This window comes from Tympanuchus pallidicinctus, unplaced genomic scaffold (genome assembly GCF_026119805.1).
Source record: "Tympanuchus pallidicinctus isolate F22 unplaced genomic scaffold, pur_lepc_1.0 scaffold15, whole genome shotgun sequence".
Classification (NCBI taxonomy): domain Eukaryota; kingdom Metazoa; phylum Chordata; class Aves; order Galliformes; family Phasianidae; genus Tympanuchus; species Tympanuchus pallidicinctus.
In genome coordinates this window covers 1,323,321-1,351,146 of record NW_026294669.1, presented here as the reverse complement: position 1 = coordinate 1,351,146, position 27,826 = coordinate 1,323,321, and the positions used below count along the sequence as shown (strand labels likewise).

At 46.5% G+C, this 27,826-nt stretch overlaps 2 protein-coding genes and 1 long non-coding RNA gene across 15 annotated transcripts in view; 2 read left to right on the top strand and 1 right to left on the bottom strand.

Moving 5' to 3' along the window:
• FMNL2 (formin like 2) overlaps positions 1–3,409 on the top strand; it is a 108,044-nt gene extending 104,635 nt beyond the window's left edge. For 2 of the 6 annotated variants that reach the window (XM_052675201.1, XM_052675207.1), the window contains exon 26: positions 5–1,390. In XM_052675201.1, the coding sequence (XP_052531161.1) occupies positions 5–120 (116 nt within the window). In that variant the 3' untranslated portion in view covers positions 121–1,390. The other 4 variants (XM_052675206.1, XM_052675203.1, XM_052675202.1 and 1 more) reach the window with 4 other exon arrangements.
• Positions 1–27,826, top strand: part of LOC128076884 (uncharacterized) — a 182,699-nt gene that overhangs the window by 149,293 nt on the left and 5,580 nt on the right. Inside the window, exon 2 of the long non-coding RNA XR_008204716.1 lies at positions 25,778–26,454. This is a non-coding gene — a long non-coding RNA (uncharacterized LOC128076884). The remainder of the gene's footprint in view (positions 1–25,777; positions 26,455–27,826) is intronic.
• On the bottom strand, positions 4,540–24,986 carry PRPF40A (pre-mRNA processing factor 40 homolog A). 8 transcript variants are annotated; one of them, XM_052675208.1, is made up of 27 exons: positions 24,422–24,986; positions 23,342–23,479; positions 20,136–20,216; positions 18,839–18,869; positions 18,628–18,650; positions 17,732–17,833; positions 17,525–17,635; positions 16,957–17,077; positions 15,765–15,789; positions 14,720–15,010; positions 14,248–14,353; positions 13,600–13,664; positions 12,980–13,144; positions 12,510–12,618; positions 12,168–12,318; positions 11,233–11,366; positions 11,015–11,129; positions 10,762–10,865; positions 10,493–10,609; positions 10,123–10,260; positions 9,495–9,590; positions 8,625–8,711; positions 8,442–8,538; positions 8,155–8,216; positions 6,785–6,919; positions 6,371–6,412; positions 4,540–5,649 (listed from the first exon to the last, which is right to left on the bottom strand). In XM_052675208.1, the coding sequence occupies exons 1-27, from the start codon at positions 24,782–24,784 to the stop codon at positions 5,557–5,559; spliced, it is 3,102 nt and encodes a 1,033-aa protein (XP_052531168.1). In that variant the 5' UTR covers positions 24,785–24,986; the 3' UTR covers positions 4,540–5,556. The 8 variants fall into 8 exon arrangements, with proteins under 8 accessions (XP_052531168.1, XP_052531169.1, XP_052531171.1 ...); XM_052675209.1 differs by having other exon boundaries at positions 10,762–10,853; XM_052675211.1 differs by having other exon boundaries at positions 17,732–17,809.

Genomic DNA, 27,826 nt, shown 5'->3' with positions numbered 1-27,826 from the left:
TTAGCCCTAAAGAAGAATAATATCACTAAATTTCCAAATGTTCACTCGAGGGTAAGGATTTCTTCTAGCACATCGGTGGTGGAGGATACACAGAGCTGGCAAGCATCACTTTTTACTTAGCTTCCTCCTCTCTCTGTATGCCCGAAGCCTGGCAGCAGCTGTGGCTAAGCATAGTGCTGGTGAGGGCCTGAAGGCAGCGGACATTCAGCCCATTGGTTCCCACCTCTGTGTGGCAGGGGGTTGCTGAGCCTGCTGGCTGGTCGCCACCTTCCTGCTCTCTCGATTTTGGCCCTTTCTCTTCCAAGTTGAGCCCGAGGTAGGCAGCCTTGTCCCAGGTTGTTACAGCCCGTAAATCCCTGGCTGTAGCACCCAGCTCCTGCTGCCTGTGCTCCGCAGGTGTGCGGTGCTGTGGCCGTGGAAGGAGCACCAGTGAAGGCTGGGAGCACAGGGCAGCATGGGTGGCTTCTGCTGTGCTGAGAGCTGAGGAGTTGGGGAGTGGGGCTTAGAGTGAGCTGTAAGTCAGCCAGGGAGTGCACGGGAGGGGTTCCCCAACGAAGCACCCATTTTTTTTCTCCCAGGAAAAAAAAATTGTACCTCAATTATGTGTAAGATGCACCAAGCATGCTGTGTAGCTCATCTCCATAGCACAAGCAGCCAAGCAGTCACCTGTCCTCACCACGCTCTTAACACGGGCTTTGTTAAACCCCCACTGCCGCCTTTCTCCATTGTTGGCTCCATCGCATGCTCAGTACTGCCCTCCTCTCCCCTCCCAGCCCCAGCAGCAGCCCAGCCCTGCACCCCTCGGATGGCAGCTGTGGCTGCAGGCTTTGCAGGCTGGGTGCAGGGGGATGCCTGCTTTTTCTCAGGGCACCTTCTGATAGTCGAATGGGTGGATGGGCCACGTAAATGCATGCCTGTTTTGGTGAGCACTTACCCCGTTGTGTCCTGTGTTTCACATTCACCGTGTGCCATCCTGCATCAGAGAACTCATTCAGCGCAGGGCGCTGAGGCCCTGGCATTGCTGCCCGGTGCTGTGTGGGTGCCCCATCCCTGGGGTGCCCGAGGCCGTGGGGTGGAATTGGGCGATCTGTAAGGTCCCTTCTGACCCCATTCCCCGGTTCCATGTCTCTCACCTCAGGGATTTAGAGGCTGCACAAACAGTGTTAGTGAATATGAGCTGCCCATGGGTGGGCAGACACCCAGCCCAGCAGCGCTGCTCCGTTAGTGCCCCCAGCACCCAGCACCGCCTGCTGCTCGGTGTGTTGCCATGGGGCCCATCAGCTGTTCTGCTAGGACCCACTCCCTCCTCCCGTTGCTACCCAAGCTGCTTTGACTGGCTTCCAGCAGGCCCGATCCCTGCAGTGCACGCTGACCAGGGCCGCTTTCCTCCCTGCAGATCTTCGAAACCAGCCGTACCGCCGGGCCGACGCGCTGAGGAGGAGCGTGAGGCGGCGCTTCGACGACCAGACCCTGCGCTCTGCCAACGGCACTGAGATCACCATGTGAGCTGAGGCCTCCGCAGGGCCGGGCTGCCAGCGGTGCCCCTCCCTGACCGCCTTGGGAACAGTACGGTTACCCCTCAGGGGCTCAGACACCTAGAAATGCATAGGAACGTCAGCGATGGGCTCTCCGCTCAGCCGTAGCTAACAAGTGCCTAAAATGGAAGTACCTGCTCAAATTAATCGAAGCAATAGGACTTGATTTGATTGGGTATCTTTTGACACCAATACGTTATTCAGTATTTTTAACCAAAAAGTAAAGTATGTGTTGTTTTTGGGTGTTTAGTTGGGTTTGATTATGTGAAAACTTAGCGATCGGTCTTCTGTTGGCCGGACCTGGATCCCGACTGGTTGGAAAGAGGTAACTCTGGATGTGCTCTGCTGCTGGGCTTCTACATGCATTCCTGTCCTTGGCCGAGGGCTGACCTTGGCTTCAGCTGCACTTACTGGCTTTTTTTTTTAAAAAAGAAACAGAACATTTAAGGGCTTTCTGTATCTAGTAGGGAAATAGCAACAAGAAGAGCTCCGTACCTCGTTCCGCCATACAGACTCCATGCGCCGTAGCTGGACGTGGTAATGTAATTCTGTGGTGAGATGTGTGGGCAGTGAACCCTGTGTTTGCTGTAAGCTTCTGGGTTTGGTGGTGTGCAGTGCGGGGCTGAGGCACGAGGGCTACGGGGGAAGCGGTGCATTGCAACTGCGCAGCGTGCGAATGGCCGAGAACGCATTGCCTGCTCTTCAGTTAGAGGCACTTTCATCTAACGGTGTATTTATTAATTAGCACTAAGGTATTAACATCTCAGTAATCAGTATTAGGGTTCCGAGGACCATTACAGCTCAGTAGTAGCACAGAGATCGCATTAGTGCCCCGCACGGCCGCGGTTCCGGCTGCGCTGTGACCCCACGGCTCCCTCTGACAATCCAGCTCCGGTTGAGCCTCAGGGCTCACGTGTCCATCAGCTGCCCTGCAAGGTTTGGTGTCACATTCCGAAAGCTCCCCAGGGACGGAGCAGCGCCCTCTGCACCCCACAGAGCCTGCAGCGCCGCCTGGCGCCGGCGGTTGTCCGGCCCAGAGGAGGAGTGGGACTGCAGCTCTGTTTGTGCTTCCCGAGCTCGTTGTGCTCGCAGCTTCCCCTCCTGGCATCGCCGCATCAATATGTTAATTGTAAAATTTATTGTATAGTATTTAACCACTGAATTTCTTTTCTTTTATGTTGTGCTTACGTGAACCACTGGTGAAGGTCCCGTTTTTCTTGGATAATGTGTAGTTATATGATAATCTGTTTTTAAATGTACAGATATTTTGCTACAGAATCGGTGCCGTTTTTTTTATGGTTTTTACACTTCTTTCACTCCCACTTTAGCCTCTGGGTAATATTGTAAATATTGTTTAAAAAAAAAAAAAAAAAAAAGCATCATCCTGTGCTATACAATCCGAATGTTATTTTAACTTATAGTTTTTGTTTTTATATTTAACTAAATGGACAGCTGGGGGCTCAGTTACCGCATTGACCTCTGCTCACCCATTTCCAGAGCGTTTCCTTTATCAGCAGCCACCCCTGCACTCACAGCACCGTGTGCTGAAGGGAACATTGCCACTGCCTCCCTGCACTGGGAGAGCATGCAGTCGGGCCAGCAGTTCGGTACAGCGGTGGTCAGAGGGCTCAGAGCTCCACTGCCTTCATTCCTGTGCTCAAAGGTGTTTTGTTGGTTTGGTTTTGTTTTTAAATTTCAGACAAAAATGATCATTCGACTGGAATGGAACGCTGGCATGTTCTCTTTCATATTTTTCTAGTAATAGATCTGCTTCTTAGCAATATTAGAAGTGTTTTATAAAAGCAGTTCATGTTACTTTCCTGGTCTGTCCCTGGCATAAGAGCAAATAAACTATTTACACTACTACACTGTAATTCCTCCTTTCCTTCTTTTTTAAGTGACTTCTACAGCGTTTTCTTGCCCTCCGATGGGGCCGTGCCCCATTGCCCAGCATTGCCCAGCATTGCCATGGACAGAGAGGCTCCAGCCCTGCAGCAGCCTTGCAGTGCAGCTCAGCCAGGGCAGGAGCCCCGCTGTGCCCCCAGCAGCAGTTCTGCAGTCAGTGCTTCATGCACAGAGATGCACTGGTGAGTATTTCCCCCTAAACGTGCAAAAAACATCAGTAGAGTATTGAAGTCCTAAACGTACAGAAACCAGTGCTATACCTGAGCTGTAATTGATAGGAGGGTTTAACAGCACAACCAGGGAGGGTGACTTACCAGCAGCTGTCTGTCTGTCCATCTGTACATATTCCAGTCTTTCCACCCATCCATCCTTCTGTATGTCCATCCATCAGCCTGTCTTTTGATCAGTCTGTCCCTCTGTTCTGTGTTTCCGTCCATCTTTTCATCCCTGTCTGTCCCTCCATCCATCCACCTGCCTTTGTTCCTTTTTGTCTTAACATCCGTCCTTCCACCTGTCCTTCTACATATCTGCCCATCCGTCTGTCTGTCTGTCCATCTGTCTTCCTTATTTCTGTCCCTTGGATGGCAGAAAGACAGAGGGACAGAAAGATGGAGGGACAGACAGAAAAAGAGAGAAGGACAGAGGGATGGACGGGTGAAGAAGAGACAAATAGTGATGGACAAAGGACACGACAGAAAGGCAGACAGACAGATGGACAGGAAGATAGACAACAGCCAAAGCAACCCCCCCCCCCCAAGTGCTTTCTCACAGCCTTTGTATTAAATTCTGCTTCTCCTGCATTGGTTGGTGTTGTCTTATTTGAAGGTTCCAGAGCTGATTAAAAAGCAGGGAAAAAACCCCCCGGAAGACCCCACACCTGAACAACAGGAATCCCCACGAACAGCTTGATTTTATTGAATGTGAAAATAAAGGTAAACCTTTGCAGAGGAGCATTTGCTCAGCGACACGGAACGCACTGAAACCAAAAGCTAAAGCTGGACTTGGGAGTATTTTCCTGTAAGCAGAGGTGGCTTAAATCCATAAATCATTGACAGGAAAAAATTATCAGAGCTGTACGCAGCATTGAAGTAGAAATAAATACCAGTAGACAGCAGAAGACAAGGTTTAATAATTGCTAGAAATGTACAAAAATATTCCAATCAACGGTTGCAGAAGGTGTACCACAGCAGCACGGCGCTGCGACGGCTGGGCTGACGCTGACGTCCTGCATGATGCTGCAGCTGCTGTTTGTGTGGGGCTGGTACATTCTTCAGCAGGTTGTAAGGCAACGTCTCAACTTACAGTTTGATTTTTGATAGTGAAGATAAGCACAGAGAAAAGATCCGGAGCTGCTTTATGTGAATACAGAAGGCGGCTGTGAGCGGCAGCACCCTCTGCCGATGCCACAGTGGAGGCTGAGTGCAGTCCCATCAGCCACGTCTGCTTTTAATTACTGTACAATCTGACTTGGAAGTGATTGTTGGACAGGAATCTCTCAGCAGTCTTCTGTTTCACATAAGTGCTTGGAACGGGTAGGGTAGGAACGCGGATCATGAAGGAGCAATTCCAATAGCTGACAGGTTTTTTTTGCAGTACAGATCAAGAAACGGATTCATTACACCCATTGCCTTCCCCCTTTCCAAAATAACAACAAATTCATAAAACAAATTAAGCCACAAGAAACTATATTAAGAATCTTTCTAAAAAACAAAGCTCTACCTGCCTGCACGGCCAGGAAGAACAGTTACTGCCTCTCTAGGATGGAGCGCACCGCAGAGATGCTTTGCTAGAAAGGTGCCGAGGCTCTGCTCAGCCTGCAGGTGAGGTCCAGTGAGACCCGAGGCGTCTTCCATGGCGCTGTTCCCTTCCAGGACTCCCTCCAGGGGAGCAGAGCACCCGTGCTGCCCAACGACATTCGGCTTAACTCAGAATTTCATTCACTTTTGTAGGTTTGGGGCCGGGCCCGTAAGAATACTTGGATGTATTTATGTGGTAAAATTAAAACCCACCGTAATTTCAACAATGGAACTCAGGATATCAGAACCCACATCCTGAATTAAACATTGGTTTCTTTTATTATGCCACAATGTAAACATATTTGGTATAAATAACGTTCTCATTGATCTTCATCCAGTTGTTCCAAAAGCGTCCGCCTCTGCTTTTCCAACTCCCCTTCGCTCAGCTCGCTGCCCGATGTGTCCCAGTTGCCCTGCAGGGAGAGAAGGGGTGGTGAGAGCTTCAGCCAGGCTGCCCAGCTCCCAGCTGCAGCCCTGCCGCGTGCCCCCACACCCTGCTCTGTGCAGGAAGACACAGATGGGCTCTACGTTTTCCAGAGGGATTTTTCTACAGGTATTTTTAATGCAACACGTTCACGTTTGGTGTTTCTGATGTCAGCTCCCAGAGCACGCAGGGCAGCACTCAGAGCAAGGCACTGCAAGGGGAAGGGCTGAGCTCCTCCTGTGCCTGTGTTCACAGCCACAGCTGAGCTCCTGCTCCTGGCAGATGTCTGCGTTCAGCACGGATCTGGGCTGCCCGAAGCAGATTACTTTCAGAGGGCACAACAAAAAGCAGCTGTCTGCCTCCCACCTCTCCACGGTGAATCGTACAGAGGACAGCACCATCAGCACAGCGCAGCTGAGCCGGGTGAGGCAGAGCACTGCCCCTCATCAAACCCAAACAATGCTGTTCCACTCTTTCTCCATTCAAACACATCTTTGAAACACTGCTCTGACCCTTCCAAAACAAACTGTACACAGAACCATCGCAGCAGAGAGTCAGACCATGGGCACAGCTACGCTTCTATGTGACTTTCCAGTTCAAAACGTGCAAGAATTAAGATTTTCCTCCAGTATGAGACCAGCAGCAGCCCAGCACTACTACAGCAGTGCTGAGAGTACTCAAATTTCAGAATGGAAGAGCTGCACAATCACCTCAGCGTTTAACCAGCTGTCCTCATCTCCTTTGACATCAATCTGGCAAATTGGATGGAAAAAAGAAAAGCAGTTTGGTCATAAACAGTACTCTGCCACACTGTGGGCTAAGCTTCAGTACCATCTATAAAACAGACAGCCTCATTCACACCTTACCTCAACCAGCAAGAAGCAGTGTTGGGCCAAATAATAAATCCATTAGTAACAAACACTAAGTGAGGGCATAGAATCTGCATGATTTGGCTCTGCTTGAGCATCTGGTTCTTTTTTATATATGGAATCGGAACATAAATAAAGCTTTAACACCTCACTTGAAGTAAACTCTTTGTGAAGCTACAGAGCTTGCATACTCTAGCATCCCACTGCTATACAAAGCCCAAAGGCATCACATAAAAAGGAAATAAGAAAGCTTACAGAATCTTTTCCGGGTCGTTTTTTAGTCGGAGATTTATGTTTTGATTCAGATCTTTGTCTAGCTCTATCCTTTTCACTTTCTCTCTCTCTTTCTTTTTTGTCTTTTTCTCGTTCAATATCAGATTCTGGTGAATCCTTTGTAATAAAGGGAAAATATTAAATATTATTATTAAATGTATTAGGTATTATGGTTTATAAAATACACCTCAGAATGTCTGATTTCATTCTAATATAGGCCACGTTAGAAAGAAACTGCTGGAAGTGGCTGTGAGTTTAACACATCCTAGTAACCAGGGCAGAAATAAGTAATGCAGAAACATTACTGAAGTTGGTTCAGAAGGAGGGAGTCCTGAAAAACGTTCACCATTTTTAGTGCATGCAAAGACAGGGCATGCTGGATCCATGCAATAAATCCCTTCTGCACCCACGTGCCACTCATGCCATAACAGCTTTGCAAAGGGTGAAGTCTGCTAACTGTTCATCTGTTAATGTGGCTGCTTTGCCACCTCTGAATGCTCTCATGCTCCTGGACTTCTGTGCACTGAGGGCTCAGGTTCTGCAGCTGTTTTCATTCTGCATTTCACCCCAGCTAAGTTGATGTGACCCTGTCTGTGTTGCAGTCCTTTGGCACCGACACATAACGTCCATCTCCTCTGTGTGAATGCTGTCCACTGAAGGGCACAGCCAACTGCTCAGGTGCTACAGAAACCACAGAGCATTGTTTGAAAAGTTCTGCAGCAACCTGAGTTCAGAGACATCAATTCCCTCCTTTACCTGACACCAAAAATACACTTTGGCCTCAAGTGACGTACAGAGGATGAAAGCTCTCTTTCTACTCTTTACATTCTATTGATGCTGCTGCTCATTTGATGTCAGAGCTGCTAACTCAATCCTGCTACTGAGGCAGACGAAAGGATTGATGCTCAGCATGAGGTGAAAGGAAAAGATGCTGGGATTCTATCCAGCACTCCACAGCAGAAGTAACTCCAAGACACGCTGCGATGACAAGCAGCCAATGGCAGGATACTGCACTCCTTCATATTTGCTTCTGTAGTTGCAGTTTAAACCCCCCCACGTTACTGTTCTAAATGGTTTTAAGTTACTCATAACCAGTAGTTGCAGTTTAAACCCCCCCATGTTACTGTTCTAAATGGTTTTACGTTACTCATAACCAGTAGTTGCAGTTTAAACCCCCCCACGTTACTGTTCTAAATGGTTTTAAGTTACTCATAACCAGGTCTGATCTAGAGAACTGCCTGCTATGAAGCCAGCTGGTAACTGCCAGTTTATAACAAACAGGATTACTGAGGCTGGCCATGAGGTGTCAAGCTGAGCCTTAAGCCAACTCAAAAAAAGTCAGCTCTACTTACAGACTTATGTCTTCTTTTCTTGCTCTTTTTCTTGTGTTTTTTTGATTTCTTGTAACTTCTCTCTGCAAACAAACGGAGGGAGGGAAAAATAAAGTTATAATTTAATTATAATTTAATACTGATCTAGCATTGAATGTGAAGGTTGGTGGCCCTGCCTGCAGCAGGGGGGCTGGAGCTTCATGGTCCTTTACGGTCTCTTCCAAACCAAGCCATTCTGATTCTATGACAATTGCCCAGCAATAAATCAGTAACAGTCATTCTAAAGCAAAGAAACAAAAGTCTCATACCAGATTCTGCACTGGAAGAACGCTCAGAAGCAGATCTAGATTCTGAACGCTGCCTTTTCTTCTTTGAATGGCTATCATCATCCTCCGTCTCCGAGCCCTTGAGATACAAGATGCAGTTAGCAAGAGGACAGCAAGGCCTCCACAGTGACAGGAGCAGATGTTAAGGCACCACAGAGCCCTTACCGAGCGAGAGCGGGACCTCTTCCTGTGGTGCTTTTTGGATTTCTTAGAATGTTTCTTGTTCTTTGAATGATGATGCTGACACTCGTGCTGGAGTACAACGTGAAAAGACAGATGTTAGTCTGCAGGGCACACCGTGAAACCAACGACGTCTCCCATCGCCCACAAGGCACCTACAGCTAGCAGTGATTACAGAACAGCAGTACTGACAGTAGGGCCACAAAGTTAGAACAAGCTTTCAGCAGCAAGGGAACAGGCAGCTTCAGGCATGGATGCACGCAGCTTCTGTTTCCCATATCCTTGCTGCAGTGCTTCCTATTTGAAGTGACTGCTCGGGTTGGCCAAGAACAGAGTGCAAGCCTTGCTTTGCAACACCTGAAATTCTGAAATGAACCCATTTGAACACGTACAAACTGCAGCAATAAATGAATGAATGAATGAAACAAACACTGGATCTCATTACCTATCAAAGATAACACCTTTCTGAACAAGACTGAAGTGCCAAGATTTCTGCAAATCAACTCTTAACATCTTTGGCTGATCCGAAAGCTAAGGGTGAAACGGTGAAACTCCATTACAACCCTCCCTCCCACCACCACCAAGCTGTTCACAGTCAAACAGACAAAATGTGAACTCCCCACAACTCTACAATAAATCAGAGAATCCTGATGTTAACTTTTGAAAACCCTCGCAGTGCACATCAGAACAACCATGGACCAAATAATTCTAACACATTTCTTCTCTGCCTTATTTTCAAGGTGAGGTTTTAACATCCGTGCTCTTAACATCCCTGTCTGTAGAATTTAAGAACCAATCAACTAAGTATTGCATACCATCTATTCTCTCATCAGGAAAAGATAAAATAAGAATTACCTCGAGTACATGCATGAAATCTTTAAATATTCTTTTCCTTTCAGACTCTAGAGTGATATCTTCAAATGCTGGTTCCTTCACAAACCTGTCTCTGATCTGTCAGAGAAATAGCAATGAAGTACTGACATGAAATGCAGACATTCTGAAGTTTAAAGACGACATAACTGCACCAGTTGGGAAAGCCACGGTGCTGTTAAAGGGTCAGATTGTTTCTTGTCAGCCTTGTAACCAGCAGGATCTTTAATTCAACTGCACAAATGGATACACATGCATGCAGAATTGGGTTTTTTTCTGCACATGCCTCACAAGCTGGGTAAAAGCACACTGTCTAGCATGAAGTTTGCTTTGACAGGAAAGGTTTTAATCCTACCAGGACAAAGTTAGGCTTGTAACTAAGCAGACTGCTTGTATCTCCTCTTAAACCACGCACTTAAAAAATAAACCAAACAGGTATTGGTAGAATTCAATTTTTCAACTCCAATTCTGACGCCTGCTGAAGAGGCGACTCATTCCTATGGGTCTGTGCTGCATAGACAGGAACCTCCAGCACAGAGAATCTAGTTGTTGGCATGTGTTCAGGTGGCTGATACATTTGGAATGACTTCCAGAGCCAAGCAGCAATACATACATCTTCCCAGACAGCATCCAGCTCGATGGGAGGAGTAGCCTGTTTCAGCATGCTCTTGAAGGCAGACTCTTTCCGCTTCATTTTGCGAGCTTCTTCTTTTTCCCTTTCTCTTTCACGGGCTTCTGCCTTTTCCAGCAGCTGCGTGACATGAAGTTGTGACATCAGTTGAAGAACAGCAGAAGGGAAGATTCACAGCTCAGTTTCATGCAATTTTTGGAAAGCCCAACGACAGCTCATCTTTGGAGCTCTTTATCGCTGCCCAGTACCTCAAAGCACACAGCGGCGCTTCTCAAACACAGGTACAGGGAACATAAGTGCTGGCTGTTGTTTTACAGGGATCTCATATTGTACTCCTATTATTCATACTTACACTATTGAAAGCCAGCTTGATATTTCCTGCATCTAAAGTGGTGGCTCTCTTAGTTGAACTGATGACTGTAACAAAGTCTTCGAAAGAAGTGTTCACTTCCACTACAAATCCTTTATCCTGTAAATAAACACACAAACTTACTTTCTTGGCTGAGTCAGGAATTGTCACACTAATAGCACAGCATGGGGCTTCCCACTGTGTTCAGGGCATATCTTCCAAAAGAAAGGGAGATCTGTCATTAGAAGAAAGACAGCAATTTCCCCTCTCACCTTTAAGATATCTTTTATGATCTTCTTTTCATCGTGGTAACGTGCTTTTAAGTCTTCAACATAGAACTTGAAGAGATCGAGCGCTGTTGATCCTGATGAAGAAACTAGATAAGTCAAAAGCTAGCTCTAATACAAGAGCTGCGTTTTCTTAATTGTTTTTAATTTTAAAACAACATACAAACAACCCTGCTTCACACTGCCTGCACCTGAGAGCTTTACGCCTTACTTCTTACAGGGTTGGAAATATTCTTACCAGGCTGACCAAGCATGTTAGTGAATCTGATGTCAGAGCTTATGGTTGGGTACAGCTCCATCCAAGAGGACATTGAATGTAACTGTCCGTGCTCGTGCAGCTCATCTAGAAATATCTGTGAAATACATGCACTGCTCATTAGCTTATCCCCAAGGAATACAAAGCACAGGCTGTGTCATCATTTGACCATGTCTGAGACAAACAGCAGGTCCACCAACCTGAAAAGATTCTCTGTTTTTCCGCTGCCGCCTTCTTTCTCTCAGTAAACTTTTCTGTTTTTCTTCTTCCTCCTCTTTTTCCAATGCCCTGATGTGCTCCTCAAAGCAGATCAGTGCATCCTCCTTATCCATATCTAGCAACAGGTAACAACGGAGCAGTGAGTGTTCAGTTGTGACACTAACTCTACAGTGTTTCTTAAGAGATGACTAACTGCTGCCAAATTTATTGGTGATGGAGTGAAGGAAGATTCACTGGCCACTGAAATGTATGACAGACCTGTGCAGCAAATGACCCAGCAACAACAAAACCAAACACCAAAAGCAGCGACAAAACCAACCCACTTCCCCTCCAACCTGCCCAAATTCTCACTGCCAGTACAGAGCACAGAAGTCTTGAAGAGAAAAAACAATCTGCCTTGTACTACCCCAGGTATCTTACAAACAGGAGGACGAAGTCAGAACACAGAGCATCTGTCAAATACTTCTGTGGCTGTGCCAATGCAAATGCTGCTCTTAAAATGCAGGATCAACCCATTTATGAGAAAATCAGGTCAGAATGAAAAAGCCTACTTTCTCACTCTGGAGTAATGGTTACTTTTAAATAAACAAACACAGCAGGACCTCAGTCTAACGGAAGGAAGCCCAACTCTCTGCCACACTGGTTATGCTGCCAAATAATTCTTCAAATTTCAGGGGGTAACAAATACCAAGGCAGCTGGATCTCCAGGAAAAAGGAACCCCTTGTTTTATCTCTGAGGGTGCATCAACAATGCCTTCTGAAGCTGACTCAGCTCCCCCAAAAGTAAGACATTATATCTCTCTATTCCTGCTGCTCACAGGCTGTCACAGCTGCACTGCAGGAGAGCAAACCTTAACCAGGAATCCCCACAAAGCCATTCCCTCATCCACAACAAATGCATGGACTTTCTACATACTCTGAAGTTCCTCATCTTCTGCAAACGTAGGGTTGTCCATCAGGTACTGCTGAGCCTCTGACCAAGTAGTGCAGTAAGTGACGTTGGCCATGTTATCAAGGATGTTCTTCAGAGCTTCCCAGTTCCTCTTCCGTAACTGCTTGGCTTGTTCCTGCAAAGAAAATGCAGTAATGCAGCAGTGCTCTCACCTGCTTCTCAAACGTCTGTGCTACAAATTCCTTCCCTTCTGCCTGCATTTCAACTGTCCCTGAGCAATGCACAGAACTGCACTGCTTGCAAGATTTGTGTACTCAGTGCAACTGAGCAATTTACTTGCAAGTCAAAGCTCTGAAAGAAAGTTACCTTTTCTTTCTTAGACAGAAAAAACAAAACATCTTCATAAATCTCCAGGCGGTCACGCTCAGATATTGCATTCCAGACCTCCATCTCCCCAAACATTTGTTCAGCTTTTCTGTACAAAACAAAGAAAAAGCATCCAATAATTTATTGCTCATAACTGATTTTAAATGCCCCGCTGGCTTGCAATCACGTCAATCAACTGTTTCATAAGCAGTAATTCTTTTGTGCAACATCTCCCTAATTTCTGTCATGGACAGCCTGGGTGACAGCTTTCTCTCTTTGATTTACAAGCAAAAAACCAACCTGAATTTTACTGACATTCTTTCAAACTGAGCACACGTGTCTTCCTATCAATATTTTAGGTACAGGCTTTACAAGGCTGAGCACATAGCAAGGTAAGCATTGCCAGGAAAGATTTAGGGACAAACTTGTCGAGGTCATCAAGACCAGAACTTGATTTCAGGGTGCCTTACTTGTATCGTGTTGTGGATGTCATCTTCTCATGGTTCTCCAGAAAACGCTGGAAGGACTCTTTAGCTTCTTTGTATTTTGATCTTGCTTCTTCTTTTTCTTCTTTTTCTGTTTGAACTTTGTAAGCATTAAAGGCTTGCTTTTTTTCACTCAGCTTTGCCAAAGCACTACGTATCAAAAAGAAAACATGAATTACAGGAAAGGTAATTACATTTAAACATCAAAACCGAAGACCCGAAGCACGAAACAGATTTGAGTAACCCAAATCTTTGAGACAAAATTAAATATGATCTAGTCACAGTCCTGCCTGCCCCTCAGGGATATACAGCTTATATTCACCCATTTCACACTGCAATACTACTCTTAGAGTGGATATAAGCTCCTTTGCTGTGAATGTTTATGGCAGGCACCCATTCCAAAATAACCTAGAAAGGATTTATCTCCATCATGATCAAAAGTGTGTCTTTATTCCTAAGCAAACCACATCGACTGTACAGAATAGCACTGACAACTGCCACATCCTTCCCATGTCAGGAATTAATGCTAGGAGTTGTACTTCACATCAGTGACACCAGTCCAGTCCCTCATTTACAGACAGTACGAGTAAAGAACCAAGCAGTACCTGTATCTAGGATCATTAATGATCATCTTCATGGCTTGCTCCCAAGAAGCATTGGATGGTACTCGCTGTCAAGACATTGCATCATTACTGATCACATTTAGCATCAACATCCAACAGTGAAAGAGAAATGCACTGCACTTTTGGGGTTAGGAATACATTCTCTGTTTTGAAATTGACTTCACAGAAGAAGAGACTATCTCTAAAACAGACCAGCTTATGGGAATGCTGCATCCCAAACTTCAGTTTGTCACCCTTCCATACGATCTCTAACCTGCCTCTGAAGCACCTGCTGAAGGTGCCCATCAAATCACTCACTGCCCCAGACTGAATTCTGGAGAAACACCAAGTGGTGACACACTGCAGTGGTGATACACTACAGAAGTTAGTTTACATTACAGTGGTTATGATGCATCATGTGAAAGGTAGAAAAGAAAAACAACTGAGAGCTCTGATGAACATCAGACACCTTGCTCCTCATTCAAAACGTTCCTGATAAAGGCTTAAAGCATCCATGCTTCCTTTCTCAGATTTCTCATCTAGTATGTAAATCCTCTCCCCTCAGTGTGAACACCAACAACAGACCTCGAGCCATTCCTAGTAAATGCAGCTTTGGTAGCTATAAAGCAGAAAGAAAGCTGACCGAAATACCTTTTCTTTTAGCAGTTCTTTAAATGCCTGTTTTGCTTCTTCTTTTGTATTCCAGGTGTAGGTTTTTTTAACTGGCTGCGCATCATCGCCCTCCTTCTTTGAAGCACTATAAATAAAAACTAATGATTTTAGTACTTAAGCATTTTTTTTCTGAAGTTAGAACCAGCAAAGAGCCATTCAAGGTAAACACATCACATTATCCCAGAGCACTATGGAAAGTTTATCAAGTGTCTGAACCACAGGCAGTTCTCTAGGAGCTTTGGGTGAAGGCCGGGAAGGGGAAGGCATTAATTTTCCTAAAAACAGGTTTAATGCTCCTTCCTCTTATTCATCCTTCTCCACTGCCATTGAGATTGATGCTCATGTTTCACTAACTAGTTGTCAAAGCAGATCAGCCAGCCAGAATGGGAGGTGAACCAAATCTGCAAAGAAATAACTGCAGGAGAGCTGAATCCCACACAACAGGACTTACTCTGCTGAACCGTCCTGCTTGGAGTCATCGGCTGCGTTAGCAGCACCTTCTGCACTCTGTTCCTGAGCTGCAGGAGCTGAAGTTGCTTGCTGCCCCTGATCCTCAGCTGTGGCTGCAGCAGCACTCTCGTTTTCTACCACAGCAGAGGCAGCAGTGCTTTCTGTTTCGGAGGCTGCAGCAGCGCCGGCAGCACCAGCAGTGGCAGCCTCAGCAGCAGCCGTGGCTGTGGCGGCTGTGTTGGCTGCATCGCCTGCAGCAGAAGCTGCTGAAGCAGATTCTTCAGTCTTGGTGCTGCAGGTACAAAAAGTGGGAACAATCACATTTAAGCTCAGGAAGAGGTGACAGCTTAGGGAAGGCTGCAGCTAAAGGAAGTTAGTGATGTTCAGGAGCTGTACAAAAGGCATGCCTCAAAGGAGCTCGGAAAGAGGAAATGCTTTACTGAATCTGCTTATCTATGCAGACCAGCCATTTCACTTCCAAAGGGCTGGAGCACCTCTCCTATGAGGAAAGGGTGAGGGAACTGGGCTTGTTGAGCTTGGAGAAGAGAAGGCTGCAGGGAGACCTCATGGTGGCCTTCAGTGCTTGAAGGGAGCACATAAACAGGAAGGGAAACAGCTGTTTGTGAGGGTGGACAATGATAGGACAAGGGGAATGGTTTTAAACTGAGACAGGGAGGTTTAGGTTGGATATTAGGAGGAAGTTTTTCCACACACAGGGTGGTGAGGCACTGGCACAGGTTGCCCAAGGAGGCTGTGGATGCCCCATCCCTGCAGGCATTCAAGGCCAGGCTGGATGTGGCTCTGGGCAGCCTGGGCTGCTGGTTGGTGACCTGCACACAGCAGGGGGTTGGAACTGGGTGAGCACTGTGCTCCTTTGCAACCCAGGCCAGTCTGTGATAATTAAGCATTTCTATATATTAAGGCACTATTTGGAATGAAAATCTGCAAGGGCCATGTTTCAGGATTCAAAGACAAGATTCTACTCTTAAAAAAGTAACAGACAGCCTATCATAAAACACAACAGTGGTATCAAAGTGACAACACACCTGTTTTCTTCAGCTTTGATCAGTGCTAGAAGGGAAAAACGAACAACAATTAAAACACAGCTTTAGAAAAAGTTGTTTTGTGCATTGTAAAAAGTTGCTGTAGACACAATTTGGCTTTAAATATTTTTGTTCCTATTCCCCTTTAAAAACTGGAAAAAATACCACCTGAAACAAACTGTAGAAATCCCACTGAGTAAAGATTAAAGGTACATTTCTCCATTTAAAATAATTATTCCAACTTCAACAGACATGTTTAAAGAACAGATAAAGTCAGGCTTACTGGAATGCATCTTTCTTTTTTATTCTAACAGTCACTGATGCTTAGTCTATGCAGACCTTTCTGTACTCATTTCATACTCAGCTGATTTTGTAGCTTTTCTTTTTTGCCAAGATCTTATTTCCCTCCCAACACCACACAAACTGTGCTAAAAGTGAAGAACAAGAGCACATCATGCTTGGAAGGCCAGAAGAAAAGGGACACTTTCTTTACAACAGGGAAGAGCAGTACAAGTGTACCTACCAACTGCATTCCCAGCTGCTCCAAATAATTTCAAGACACATAAGCAAATAACACCAAAGCAAAGCCTTGCACACCATTCTGCCTTTCAGTAGGCAAACTCTGTTTTCATTATGAAGCACAGCACTGTTTCTCAAATTCTTCCAAGAAACCACAACAAATTCTTACTCAGTTATGAGCTACACAGCACTACAGAAATCCAGCACCTTTCATCCTGTTGCCCCAAGTGAAGGTGGACTGCTATAGTGGCCCCTAAATTCTTGCCTTCCCTCACCAACCTGAACATAAGTCCTACTAAAAGGGCTGACTGCTAAGTAAGGAAAAACGGGTCTGCAGTGGGTCTGAAATGAAGAAAGAGTTGAGGCACTGCCTGATGCAATGACAGAGCATTCACCCAGCCTGAACAAGCTTAGTTCCATACGAATTCAGTTCCCGTTTATGGACACGAGGGGGAGCAGCTGCTGCTGCCACATACGCAGGGAAAAATGAAGGGTATAAAGGAAGAAGGGCTGGTGGGGTAGAAAACACAACGTGGTGCTCTGTAGGTATCTCAGGCTACATTCTAACTACTGCCTAACAGATTTGTAACTCCTATGCTTTGATAACAAAGTTTTGCTATAGCACAGCTTGCAATCCTCTGCCATCCCCTCTGCTCATCCTTGTCACAGCCATTACCTTCCAGATCTTCGAGTTCTTTGGGTTTTGCCCAGCGTGATTCCTTAGTTTGGGAGTTGTAGTAGTATGGCTTTCCAGAATCAGATTTGTACTCTTTCCAGGGGCACTTAGACAGCAATTGCTAATGGACAAAAAAACAAAGACACAAAATCAAACTCACAGTAATTTTTTAAAACTAAAGAGGTTGCTAGAAGTGAGCCTGTAATTCTCCTCAGCCAAGTGATAATTTAAGGACCAACGAACACAAGGGATCATGTTCACTGTGTTCACTGAGCCTTGATACTCTCTAGTGACACAAACACATCACTGAGATACCAGTGCCAGTGCCATCCTATCAGTAAAGGAAATTTACCTTAGAATTGAGGCAAAAACGCTTAGAATTTTGTTTAGTTTGCAGCTTCAAGGTGCACCAATGTAAGGAGGGTGGTAAAATTAGCAAAGTTGCAAAAAAACCTGTATAGGCACTTGCTCCCACTGATGAAAATCCATTGGCACAGCTTTGCCATGTGGCAGCCACGGTAGTGAACTGTGCCTTCACACGAAGTCACACAACAGTCTGAACTGTTACCTCAGCAGGTGTTTTAAGATCATCTGGCTTCTCCCACGTGGACTGCTTTGTTTCAGTGTTGTAGTAATAGGTTCTGCCATCAGGCGATTTGTGCTCGGTCCACGTCGATTTCTGGGAAAATGAAACAGAGCATTAATGATGAATGCTGACCAGGATGCTGCTGAAAGCCACTAAAACAAATTCAGTGCAAATGGAAAGCAGATAAACCTGTTTGGAGTGCTCCTCGCTGCCTGAACTGTTGGTCGTGGCTGTTTGCTGAGCTGCACAAACCACGGGATGTGTTGTCTGAGGGTGAAACAAAACAGAGCTCTGAAAAGACATTCTGGTTACTATTTGTTTTTCATTTCAGTGTGCGTATTAAATACACTAAACCACTCAGTAGCGACAGAAAGGCAGCAGAACAACAGCTGAACAAATTGGAGTCAGTACTGCCTCCTGTAAACGTCATTTGCAAAGCACACCTGTGTTAAGGAACAGCACGAGAACTGCACGGATTTCTGCCACGTGCACTGGAACTGCCAAAGCAAAACGTTCATCAGTATGGCAGATGTAAGAAGTTACCCCAACGTAAGATAAAAATCTGCTTATAAAGTGCTCAGTGATACACAGAGGGGATTTAGGGATTAAGAGCAACTTTCACTCTGCTTCAGTCCCTTGCAAAGGCTTTAATTTGAAAAGAGGCAGCTTTAAATTACCTGGGCTGTAATTCACATGCTGTTCAGGTAAGTCAAAAGTACCTAAAGAAGGGCACGTGGAGCTGCCACCTCCACTTGGAAATCCAGAAATAAATAATTTCACCATTAAAGAATGGATGTAAATGCAGCAGAAAGCACCTTCTGCTTTAGCTCCAGCTCAGTCCCTTTAAATGAAAATGCCAAGGTCACAAAAACAGTCATGGCGACCATCTGTACTTGACAGAGCAGAAGAAAAGCACCAGCAGCTATTAGTCTGAGTGTTAATTTCAGATTGATAATGAAACCTTAAGTCACAGACAGAGCAGCAAAGAAGAAAAAACAGAAAGACAAGGTTTTATTTTGCATCTGCAAAGCAATGTTTGCACAACACCTCACTTACAGATGTCCAGAATGTTGGTGTCCACTTACCTGAGTTCCAGGAGGTGTCACACCTAATTGAAACAATAAAAAGAAAAGTTTGGTTGCTTTATTTTTTCATACAAGAATGCAAAAAGATTTTCAATGAAAGCATGTTTTTCTAAGAAACAATGAAGGTAAATGATGTTTCACAGAGAAATGGACACATTTTTTCAAGACTTTGGGAAATGCTTTGAAACAGCAACAAAGAACTTCTACTTACCTACTTGTGCATCCATGCTGTTCACCCCTGGCTGTGGAAACAAAGGACAGACATTTAAGTGCTGACTGCACCTGTGACTCCATCAGTACATACAGTGCTTCTCCCAACAAGGGCAAGTGCAAAATAAATCACACTGCTTCTCATCAGCTACCTGCAAATGACTGCTCACATAGATCACGAAACAGAGCCAACCTGCACAGCAGTGGGTGAAAGACCATCACACTCCTATGGAATAAAGATGGGAATATAACAATCCTGCTGGCCTCTGTGACCTTCAGATTACATTTGGGACTTGGAGATGGCATTGTCCAAGAGACAGCCAACACTAACTCAGTAAGTTGGAATTTTACCAGGCAAGTCATCAAGGTTACAAAAAAGTCATGATTTTTTTTTCCACCTACAGATTATTTTAAGCTAAGAAATAGTAAAAACTTTACTTTGCTTTAAAATGCTTTGCAGGCTGTGGTGTGCATGCCAGTGCAGAGAGGTACAAGGGTGCTGCTGTAACAGACACACTGTCTCACACGTGCACAAAGGTGTGAGTGAGCTCCTGCCATCTCTGCCAGGAGGGTTACACGTGCAATTACAAGCTGGAGCCCTCTGTAATGCTTCTTTGCCTCATGAACATCACACGTCCACCTACTGAACAAAAATTCAGCCCTGACTGAGTTCCAGAAAAGCGATCTGCCAGAATATGTAAAAACAGCAACAATAACAAAAAAAAGCAGAACATAAATAAATTAGACTGAGCTTAGCATTGATTTCCTCCCTTCCTTTCCAATTTCTTTTGGCTCCAGCATTTTCAGATTCATCTCCAAATATCTCAAGCATCAGTTATCAGAAATCCGTAACGACTTCACCACAGGCACAGAGGAGAATCACCAACATGCTCTGTGCTTGGCAGCTTTTGAAACACTCAGCACATTAGTGAGTACTGACATGAGCACAGGAACTAACAGAGCACTGCTGCCATGAATTTACCCCCGGAGTTCTTAAACTTCACTCAAATGACACTGAGTGTAACACACAACTCCTGAAACACCAAACAGCAGCAGTGAGAAGCAGACTTGTAACTAAGAGGCAGGAACTTGATGAAGGCCCAACGCTTCAGCTGACATCCTTTCCCTAGCACCAACACTCAGTCACCCAGCACACCTCAACGTGAGCAGTGTCCTCTCTATTGCTGCCATCAGCACCACCTTTCTCGTACCTAGCTGAAGAAAAACAAAGACATAGCTGTGCTAATCCAAGAGACATACAGACCTGTCACCATAGGGAGAAGTGAAATTAAACTCACCGGAACCGTAGGCTGCATAGCAGCTTGGGACATGTGAGACATCATCATTCCAGGCATGACTGACTGCATCATTCCAGGCATCTGCAATTAAACAGCATTTCAGTGCACCTTGTGGTATTGCCCAAGCAGGCTGTGGATGCCCCATCCCTGCAGGCATTCAAGGCCAGGCTGGATGTGGCTCTGGGCAGCCTGGGCTGCTGGTTGGTGACCTGCACACAGCAGGGGTTGGAACTGGATGAGCACTGTGCTCCTTTGCAACCCAGGCCATTCTATCATTCTATGATATTTCAGACATTTAATATGAGTTCTTTTTTTGGTTTCAAATAATTAAATGACACTACACTTCTAAACAAACCACTTACAAAGAATTTGGCAACATAAGTTAAGCTTGCATCTCTCTGATTCCCTTCTGATTCCTACAAAATCTACATGAGGAACAACACAACCCCCCATTCCAAAGTCATGTATGAAGTAAAAACAAACACAGCTACTGTAACTACAGAAGAGCAACAACAAATGCAATGTGCCATCCTTTAGATGAGCTGTGACTGAAATCCTAAGTTAAAACAGGAAAAACAAAGGTTTGTAAAGATCTCCTCAAAACTCCAAGGCCACATGGAATTAATTAAACACAGGAAAGGTAAACTCTGATTAGTTCTGCTCACAAGTTTTTGCTGCTTTCAATTTGTCTCCCTTTCCTCTTAGCTCCACAAGAAGAAACACTTGACAGGGACACTGGAAGAATGCATTTCTCCAAATGACTTCAGTATGAAGAGATCTACTCCATGTAAACATCAAAACCCCTCGGTGTGGACATTCAATATGAAGCCATACACAACGTGAACTTGGCAATGGGGACACATATAGTATCATAGACAACAAATTTTGAGCCTAGACTTGTATCTGAGTTTGCTGGGAGGTCTGATGAGGCAAAAGAAGAGCCACAGAGCTGCTACCCAGATAAGCTAGGCTTTGCTCAGATACTTTTGCTTACAGTCTCTAAGGGATGGTTATGCAGAAGCTATGCACTGCAGTGATATATACTGAAAAGCTGTACTGGAAGTTTAATATTTTGCATGCTTACCATTAACTTTTTTGCTGATGTGGCTTCTAAGAACTACTAAGCCATTAAAAGAAAATGACAAAAAGAACAAAATATTTAATTCAGGTCCCTTCCTACTGGATTTTTTGCTCACTGACCCCAGATAGACCTCTAGAAGTCAACCCTCTTCATCCTTTCAGTTATGTCCCTTTACCTTCACTGTCCTTGGCAGGCTGGCCAAGTGACCCCATCCCCCTGTATCTTCAGGGAGTATCAGGGTACCACTCTCTTCATCTTGCACTTTGTGCAGAGAGACGGATATGGGGTAGGGCTGCAGCTCCACCCTCATTCCATAAGGTTTTCTTGGGAGGATGAGGAAGGAAAGAAAGACATGAAGGCAGCCCCTCCTGTTCCTCGCCATCCTATAGAAGCTGGAGCAGAAAGCACTCTTGCCCCACTGCTGCTTCCATCTAAGAGGGCTGTGAGACTGTTGCAGCTTCTTAAAAGCCCTAGCCCAGGTCCTCCAGAAACCCTGAATGCTGCTTAGGCTCTGTGTGATGCCAGCCCAACACAGGAAAGGAAAAAATAAGGCCTTCCTCTGCACGATGCTGACAGGTCATACCACTGTTGCTACTGCCTGTGCAGTCACTTGCCCTGCAGTGGTTCTCTTCAGAAAGGAGAAGAACGAGCTTCAGGAACGTTCCATCCTGCAAAGTTTTACAAATAAACCTCAGACAGATGCTGGAAGAAAGAGGTTATCACCCAAGGAAACAAGCCAACATAAACTGATGCTTTCATACTTTTGGTGTGAGTGTGCCACTGTCCTGTCCCATCCTCAAAGCCATAGGATAACTGAGCCCCTCACTGCCAAGCCATTTACCTGCAGCCTTTTACTCTACAGTAAAGCATTTTACTCTATTCTTGAGCTCTCCATCACTATTGCTCACTAAAATACTGCAGACTGAAATACTCACAGAATGAGTAAGCACAGTGGAACAGAAGTTAAGACAAGCATACCTCTTAAGCAGAGGAATAAAACAAAATTGCTGTTTAATAAATACAAAGAAAAATTCTCACTGTTAACTGTCATACCAGTGGTCAAGTTCTCCTAATCTCCTACTGCATTATTTTTGCCATTCTAACAGGCTGCAGAATTATGCTGAAGGTTCCTCTCATGCTTTTACACACAAGCAAGACAAAAAGCCCCATCCACAGCCTCTACCCAAGGTACTGCAAAGGAAAACAAGCAAGGAGTTGCCAGCAGGGCCCTGAGGGCTCTTCTCAGAGCATTAATCACTCACATCACCCTCTCTTCTCTATCATCTAGTTGATAACCCTCGGTTTCTCCTAAGGCAAGCTGCTATGACAAGCAGTACTACTGAAACATTTCTAACAAACAGAAAGAGAACTGCTTCCTTCACAAGTTCAAAAATTGATCAGAAAGCACAAAGGCTTTTTCATCACTGAGAATAAAGTTTTAAATGTGCAAAAGGGAGTTGGAACTACATGATCCTTGAGGTCCCTTCCAACCCGGGTGATTCTGTGATCTGTGAAAAGGCACAGCTCTGATTCTGGCTACTCTACCTGTCAGCTTACTTTCACTGGCGCTGATCTGAACGGCCAAGTTTCTTTTTCAAACTGCATAATATGTTAGCAACAACAGTATATTACACAGCTACAATTCACTCTCTAGGATTCAAGAGGGAATTCTGCAAATCTCAAGTCTTAATTAATTCTTCCCTGCATCTCCTTAAGAGCCTTCATCCGCATGCACATAACAGCCAGGAATTAGAGAAACAAGGAGCTCTCTTATTTCAACATCTGAGAAGAACCAAAGCTTTCTGATTCCAGTATGTATTAAGATGACGTTTTTACTTCTTCAAAATCTAAAAAAAAAATAATCTAGCAATGAGCTTTTTATTAAAAAATAATAAAAAAAGATAAATACCTACATCTATTTACAACCAAAGTTCTAAACAAAGTGCATCAGTTACCTGTTACAACAAGAAGAGGTTCAGCATTTTCTGCATGGATAGGAACAGTGGCACAGAACACCCTGAATTATTAACCTCATTTGCAAGCTACTGTATGCAACTTACCTACATTGGATGACCTGACATCATTATGGGAAGAAAAAAGAAAAATAATCATAAAAATGGCTCACCTGCCCCATTGGTGGTCCTCCCATCGGGGGCATCATCTGAGGCATCATGCCATGTGGAACTGGGGGCATGTTTGGTGGCCTCTGCCCCATGGGGTGCATTCCCATGGGCGGGTAATGCGGCATCCCCGGGTGTCCCATCTGAAAGACAGCAACAAACAAAAAGTGAGCATGAAGCCAACAACCCCCCCGTCCCTCAAAAACCACTGATAACAAAGAGATGCTCCACGCCGAGCTGGAAGTTATGTACTTCACTTTGGCTTTTAGCTCAATCCTGCCTGGCAGCAAGGAAAGTAACGGCAAATAGCATTCAGTCTCCTACATCCATCCCCCTGACAGAGTTTGAGAACTAACAAGGGCATTCAAATTTTCAAAATCAACATGCAAACAGGAAACAAAACTCTGACAATCATTTATCTTATGGCTTGTCACAGAAAAACACACTGAACTTAGATCAATGCAAGTCACCCTGCGGGACGAGCAACATCTCTTCTGCTCCTTGTGACCAAAATACATCAAGTCACACCAAATATGATCATCACTACCTTATTTTCCTTCAAACATGGGGCTTAATGCTGTTCCAGTACTTGGTATGGCGATGGGGAAATGTTTGAGATATATATGTATGTATATATATCAAGATGCAGCAAAAGCCTTGTGTTTGGGTAGTTGTGCACAGAGCCAGGAGCTGGACTCGATGACCATTCTGAATCAGAATGGCTCTACGACTCCATTCTAGCCACTGGCACCAGCTGTAGTAATGGGACACATGCTGGAAGGGATTTTACTCTGAAAACTACAAGGCTTAGCTCTGTATTTCTGTATGCATGTAAATGCCCTAAAATTGCTAATAGGAAAACCGTCCCTAAACAAACGACCGTTCCAGAACGGATCTTTACAGGAAAAACAAACAAACAGAAAGTGTCATAGAACCATTAAAGTCGGACACCCAAGACCTGCAGGCTCCCCCTCCCCCCCCCCTCAGCACCACACGAAGGTTTCCCGCCCCGCAGCGCCCCGAGCCCTGCAGAGCCGCACCGCCTCCCGGGGCGGAACCGCGCCCTGCCCTCCCCCCGCACTCACCATAAGAGAGCTGCGGTCCACGGCGCCGGGCCGCATGGAGGGGCTGAGCAAGCTGCCCCCGCCGCACCTGCCAAGAAGGCGCCCTCTGAGTGGCTGCCGCGACGAGGGGCCGAAGGGCATCAGCGGCTCGGGCTCCCCGCGGGGCGGGAGCAGCGGGGCCAGCAGGCTGACCGGCTTGCCGGCCGGCCAATCGGGGCGCCCCGCCAGCCGGGTGCCCTTCGGCGATTGGTCGGCGGCCGAAGCGACGGGACGGACGGCGTCCCCCGGCGTCAGCTGCATGAGGGGAGGGGGCTTCGGCAGGGAGAACGGCAGCGGCTGCGGGGAGGCCGTGGCCGCCGCCGCCGCCGAGTCCCCTCCGGACATCCTGGCCGCCGGGTCCGCCTCCGGGAGCCCTTTCCCGCCCGCCCTGGCGGCCGCCGGCCGGGAACGGGGATTAGCGGGCGGTTAGGGAGAGGAATGGAGGGCCCGCGGCGGAGCCGAGCGGAGATAAGCGGCGAACGGCCGGCGGCGGAGAGCGAGCGCGGGGCCGGGCCGCGGAGCTGGCGCGGGGGGAAGCTGCGGCGGGGGCCGAGCGCAGGGAGCGCCGGGAAAGCGCTCACGTGGGCTGCGGGCGGGCGGCACCAAGAGCGCCGCGCAAACAGGGGTGTGTCGTAGCGCGCCTCCCGCCTCGCCCGCCTCAGCGCGAAGGGAGGATGCAGCCGCCTCCCCTCCGCCTGGCGGCGGTGGTCCGTGCCGCCTCTCGACGCCTCGCCGCGGCTCCCCCCCGCGCGGCGCTGGCTTGGTACGTGCCGGGCTGCGGCGGCGCGGCGCGGCGCGGCGGGCGCGGCCCCCGGCGTCAGCGCGGCGTGGTCGGGGCCTCCGGAGGAGGGTCGTGGGCCGGATCGAGGAGCGGAAGCCGATGCGGTTGCTCGGCTCTGGGTCGCTCCGTTGTAGCGGTTGCCGCTTCAGCTTTTCCTTCGTGTTCGCGCAGCGCTCTGTTCGCCGGGCTTGTGGCCAAAGGTCGTGGTGGGAGCGAGGCTGTGCGGCCGAGCGTGCAATGGACCGGTGTGTGCCCGGCTTCCTGCTGCAGGCTGAGCTGTGGAGAATCGCGAGGCTTCGTGCTTTGGAGCCCCGCGCTGCCTGAGCCCATTCTGTGTTGGAAGGGAGCGGGAGAGCGCAGGGAGACCAGGGCAAGGAAAGCTGCAGGCTGGCATGATTCCCTGCGTGGTTAACTGAGACTGAAATGGTGTGAGATGCCGCTCTTGGTCTTCAGTGGAATGCTGCAGCATACGGGCATATCATGAGAGCATACAATGGCTTTCCTGGGTTGCAAAGGACTGTAGTACTCATCCAGTTCCAACCCCCTGCTGTGTGCAGGTCGCCAACCAGCAGCCCAGGCTGCCCAGAGCCACATCCAGCCTGGCCTTGAATGCCTGCAGGGATGGGGCATCCACAGCCTCCTTGGGCAACCTGTTCCAGTGCCTCACCACCCTGTGTGTGGAAAAACTTCCTCCTAACATCCAACCTCAACTTCCCCTGTCTCAGTTTAAAGCCATTCCCCCTTGTCCTATCACTGTCCACCCTCACAAACAGCTGTTCCCCTTCCTGTTTCTACACTCCCTTCAAGTATTGGAAGGCCACAGTGAGGCCTCCTCAAAGCCTTCTTCCATACAGCTTGTTATAAGAACACAACTCCACTAATAAACGTGGAGCTTATGCAGATGAAAACCATATGCATTGTGCTAACTGCCTTTTTACTTGTGTATCTCCAGGTGTCAGCACGCCAGCACTGTTTCCTAGTACCTGGCACTTATCCATGCAGGTGAGCTTGGCGTAACTACGGCTGCAGTTTCTCACAGCCAGTTGTGAGTGTGGCCCTTTAGATGTGCTATCCAAAATAAGCGCTGTTAGAAGTGTGATGGCTTCTAAATGTGTAAGCATTTCTGCAGGTGCCCTGCTCTTGTTGTTTAGCAAGTCTGTTCAACTGTAGGCCAAAGTTCCCTTTTGCAACCAAAATCTAGGAATGAACCTTGTCAGCATGAATGGCAGATCAGGTACTGGAACAGCTGCCCAGAGGGGCTGTGATGCCCCGTCCATCCCTGGAGGTGTTCAAGGCCACGTTGGATGGTGCCCTGGGCTGCTATGAAATGGGGAGGTTGGTGGCCCTGCATGTGGCGGGGGGTTGGAGCTTCACCATCCTTGAGGTCCCTTCCAACCCTGTGATTCTGTGATCAGAAAGCAGATATTAGTTTATTGCAGTGCTTGGTGCCTGAGGGATTGCTCCTTACCATCTGAGCGCACACAGATTTCGTATGTTTTAGTACACTAATATTCATAGGGTTTTTCAGACTGCCCACCTGCTCCTAGAACTGGTATACAAATTAAAATCTAGTATTACATGTACACTGTGTTAATATGGGGTTTTTGCAAGGGGGTCTGTGGTGGTTGTGAGGTTCCACTGCGAAGTGCTGTCCAGGTGAAGTGCTGTGTGTCATGTAGCCCAGCTCCCGTATTTGGTGAAGAACTTGTTTACAAAACCATGACCACTAAGTTTGTAATGAGCACATCAATCTTGTTATGGTGTTTATATCATCAACACTACAGTGTACCTCCTCAAGGCTGGTGAAATGCTGAGGCTCTGCTATTAGGCCCCAGATGTCCTCATCTGGGGGATGCAGTCTTCCCTAGACAAAATACCAGTTTGCTGAAGAGTTTGAATTCATTGCTGAAGGCTCTGAACTTATTGCCAGGTATGAGTATGAGGATTTATAGGGCTTTTGCAAGTTGGGATCCCACAAACATCACAAGCTATCATTTATGTGACTGGAACAAGACTACTGCTGCAGTGGCATTCTTTTAAGGGATCCTGAAATCTGTTGATAGAATCTGTTTCTAGCTCTGCCACTAGCTTTCATTAAAGCCAAATGTATCTGTGAAGCCAATTAGTCATCTCTTAATAAAGAACAGCTCACATATGTAAGCTTAATTTGTTCCGTGAGATGCACAGATAATTTTGCTTACAGGGTTTTAAAGTACGCTGTCTCCAGGCTGAAGAAATGCCTAGTTTCACTGGGCCCATGTGAGAATATCTGATTAGGAGGTCTCATCTGAATAAGGTATAAAATTCCCAACCAGCTCTCCAGTGAGAGCTGAATACATGTGCAGAGAGCAGCAAACTGTGTGCATCTCCATCAAATTTCTGTAGGTAAGAGTTATCTTGGCACTTTCAGCTGGTTTTCACAGGTGTATTAAAGATAATAAAGACTTAAAGATACAAAGTACATTTTCACAGTCTTGTTTGAAAGATGGACACAGAAGTATTATGCAGATGGTACCCGAACCATGTACCTCGGCTTCTAACCTTTCCTGTCTTTTTTGATTGAGTCTTAGTTATCATTTTGCTATGCTGTATATTGAATATGCTCA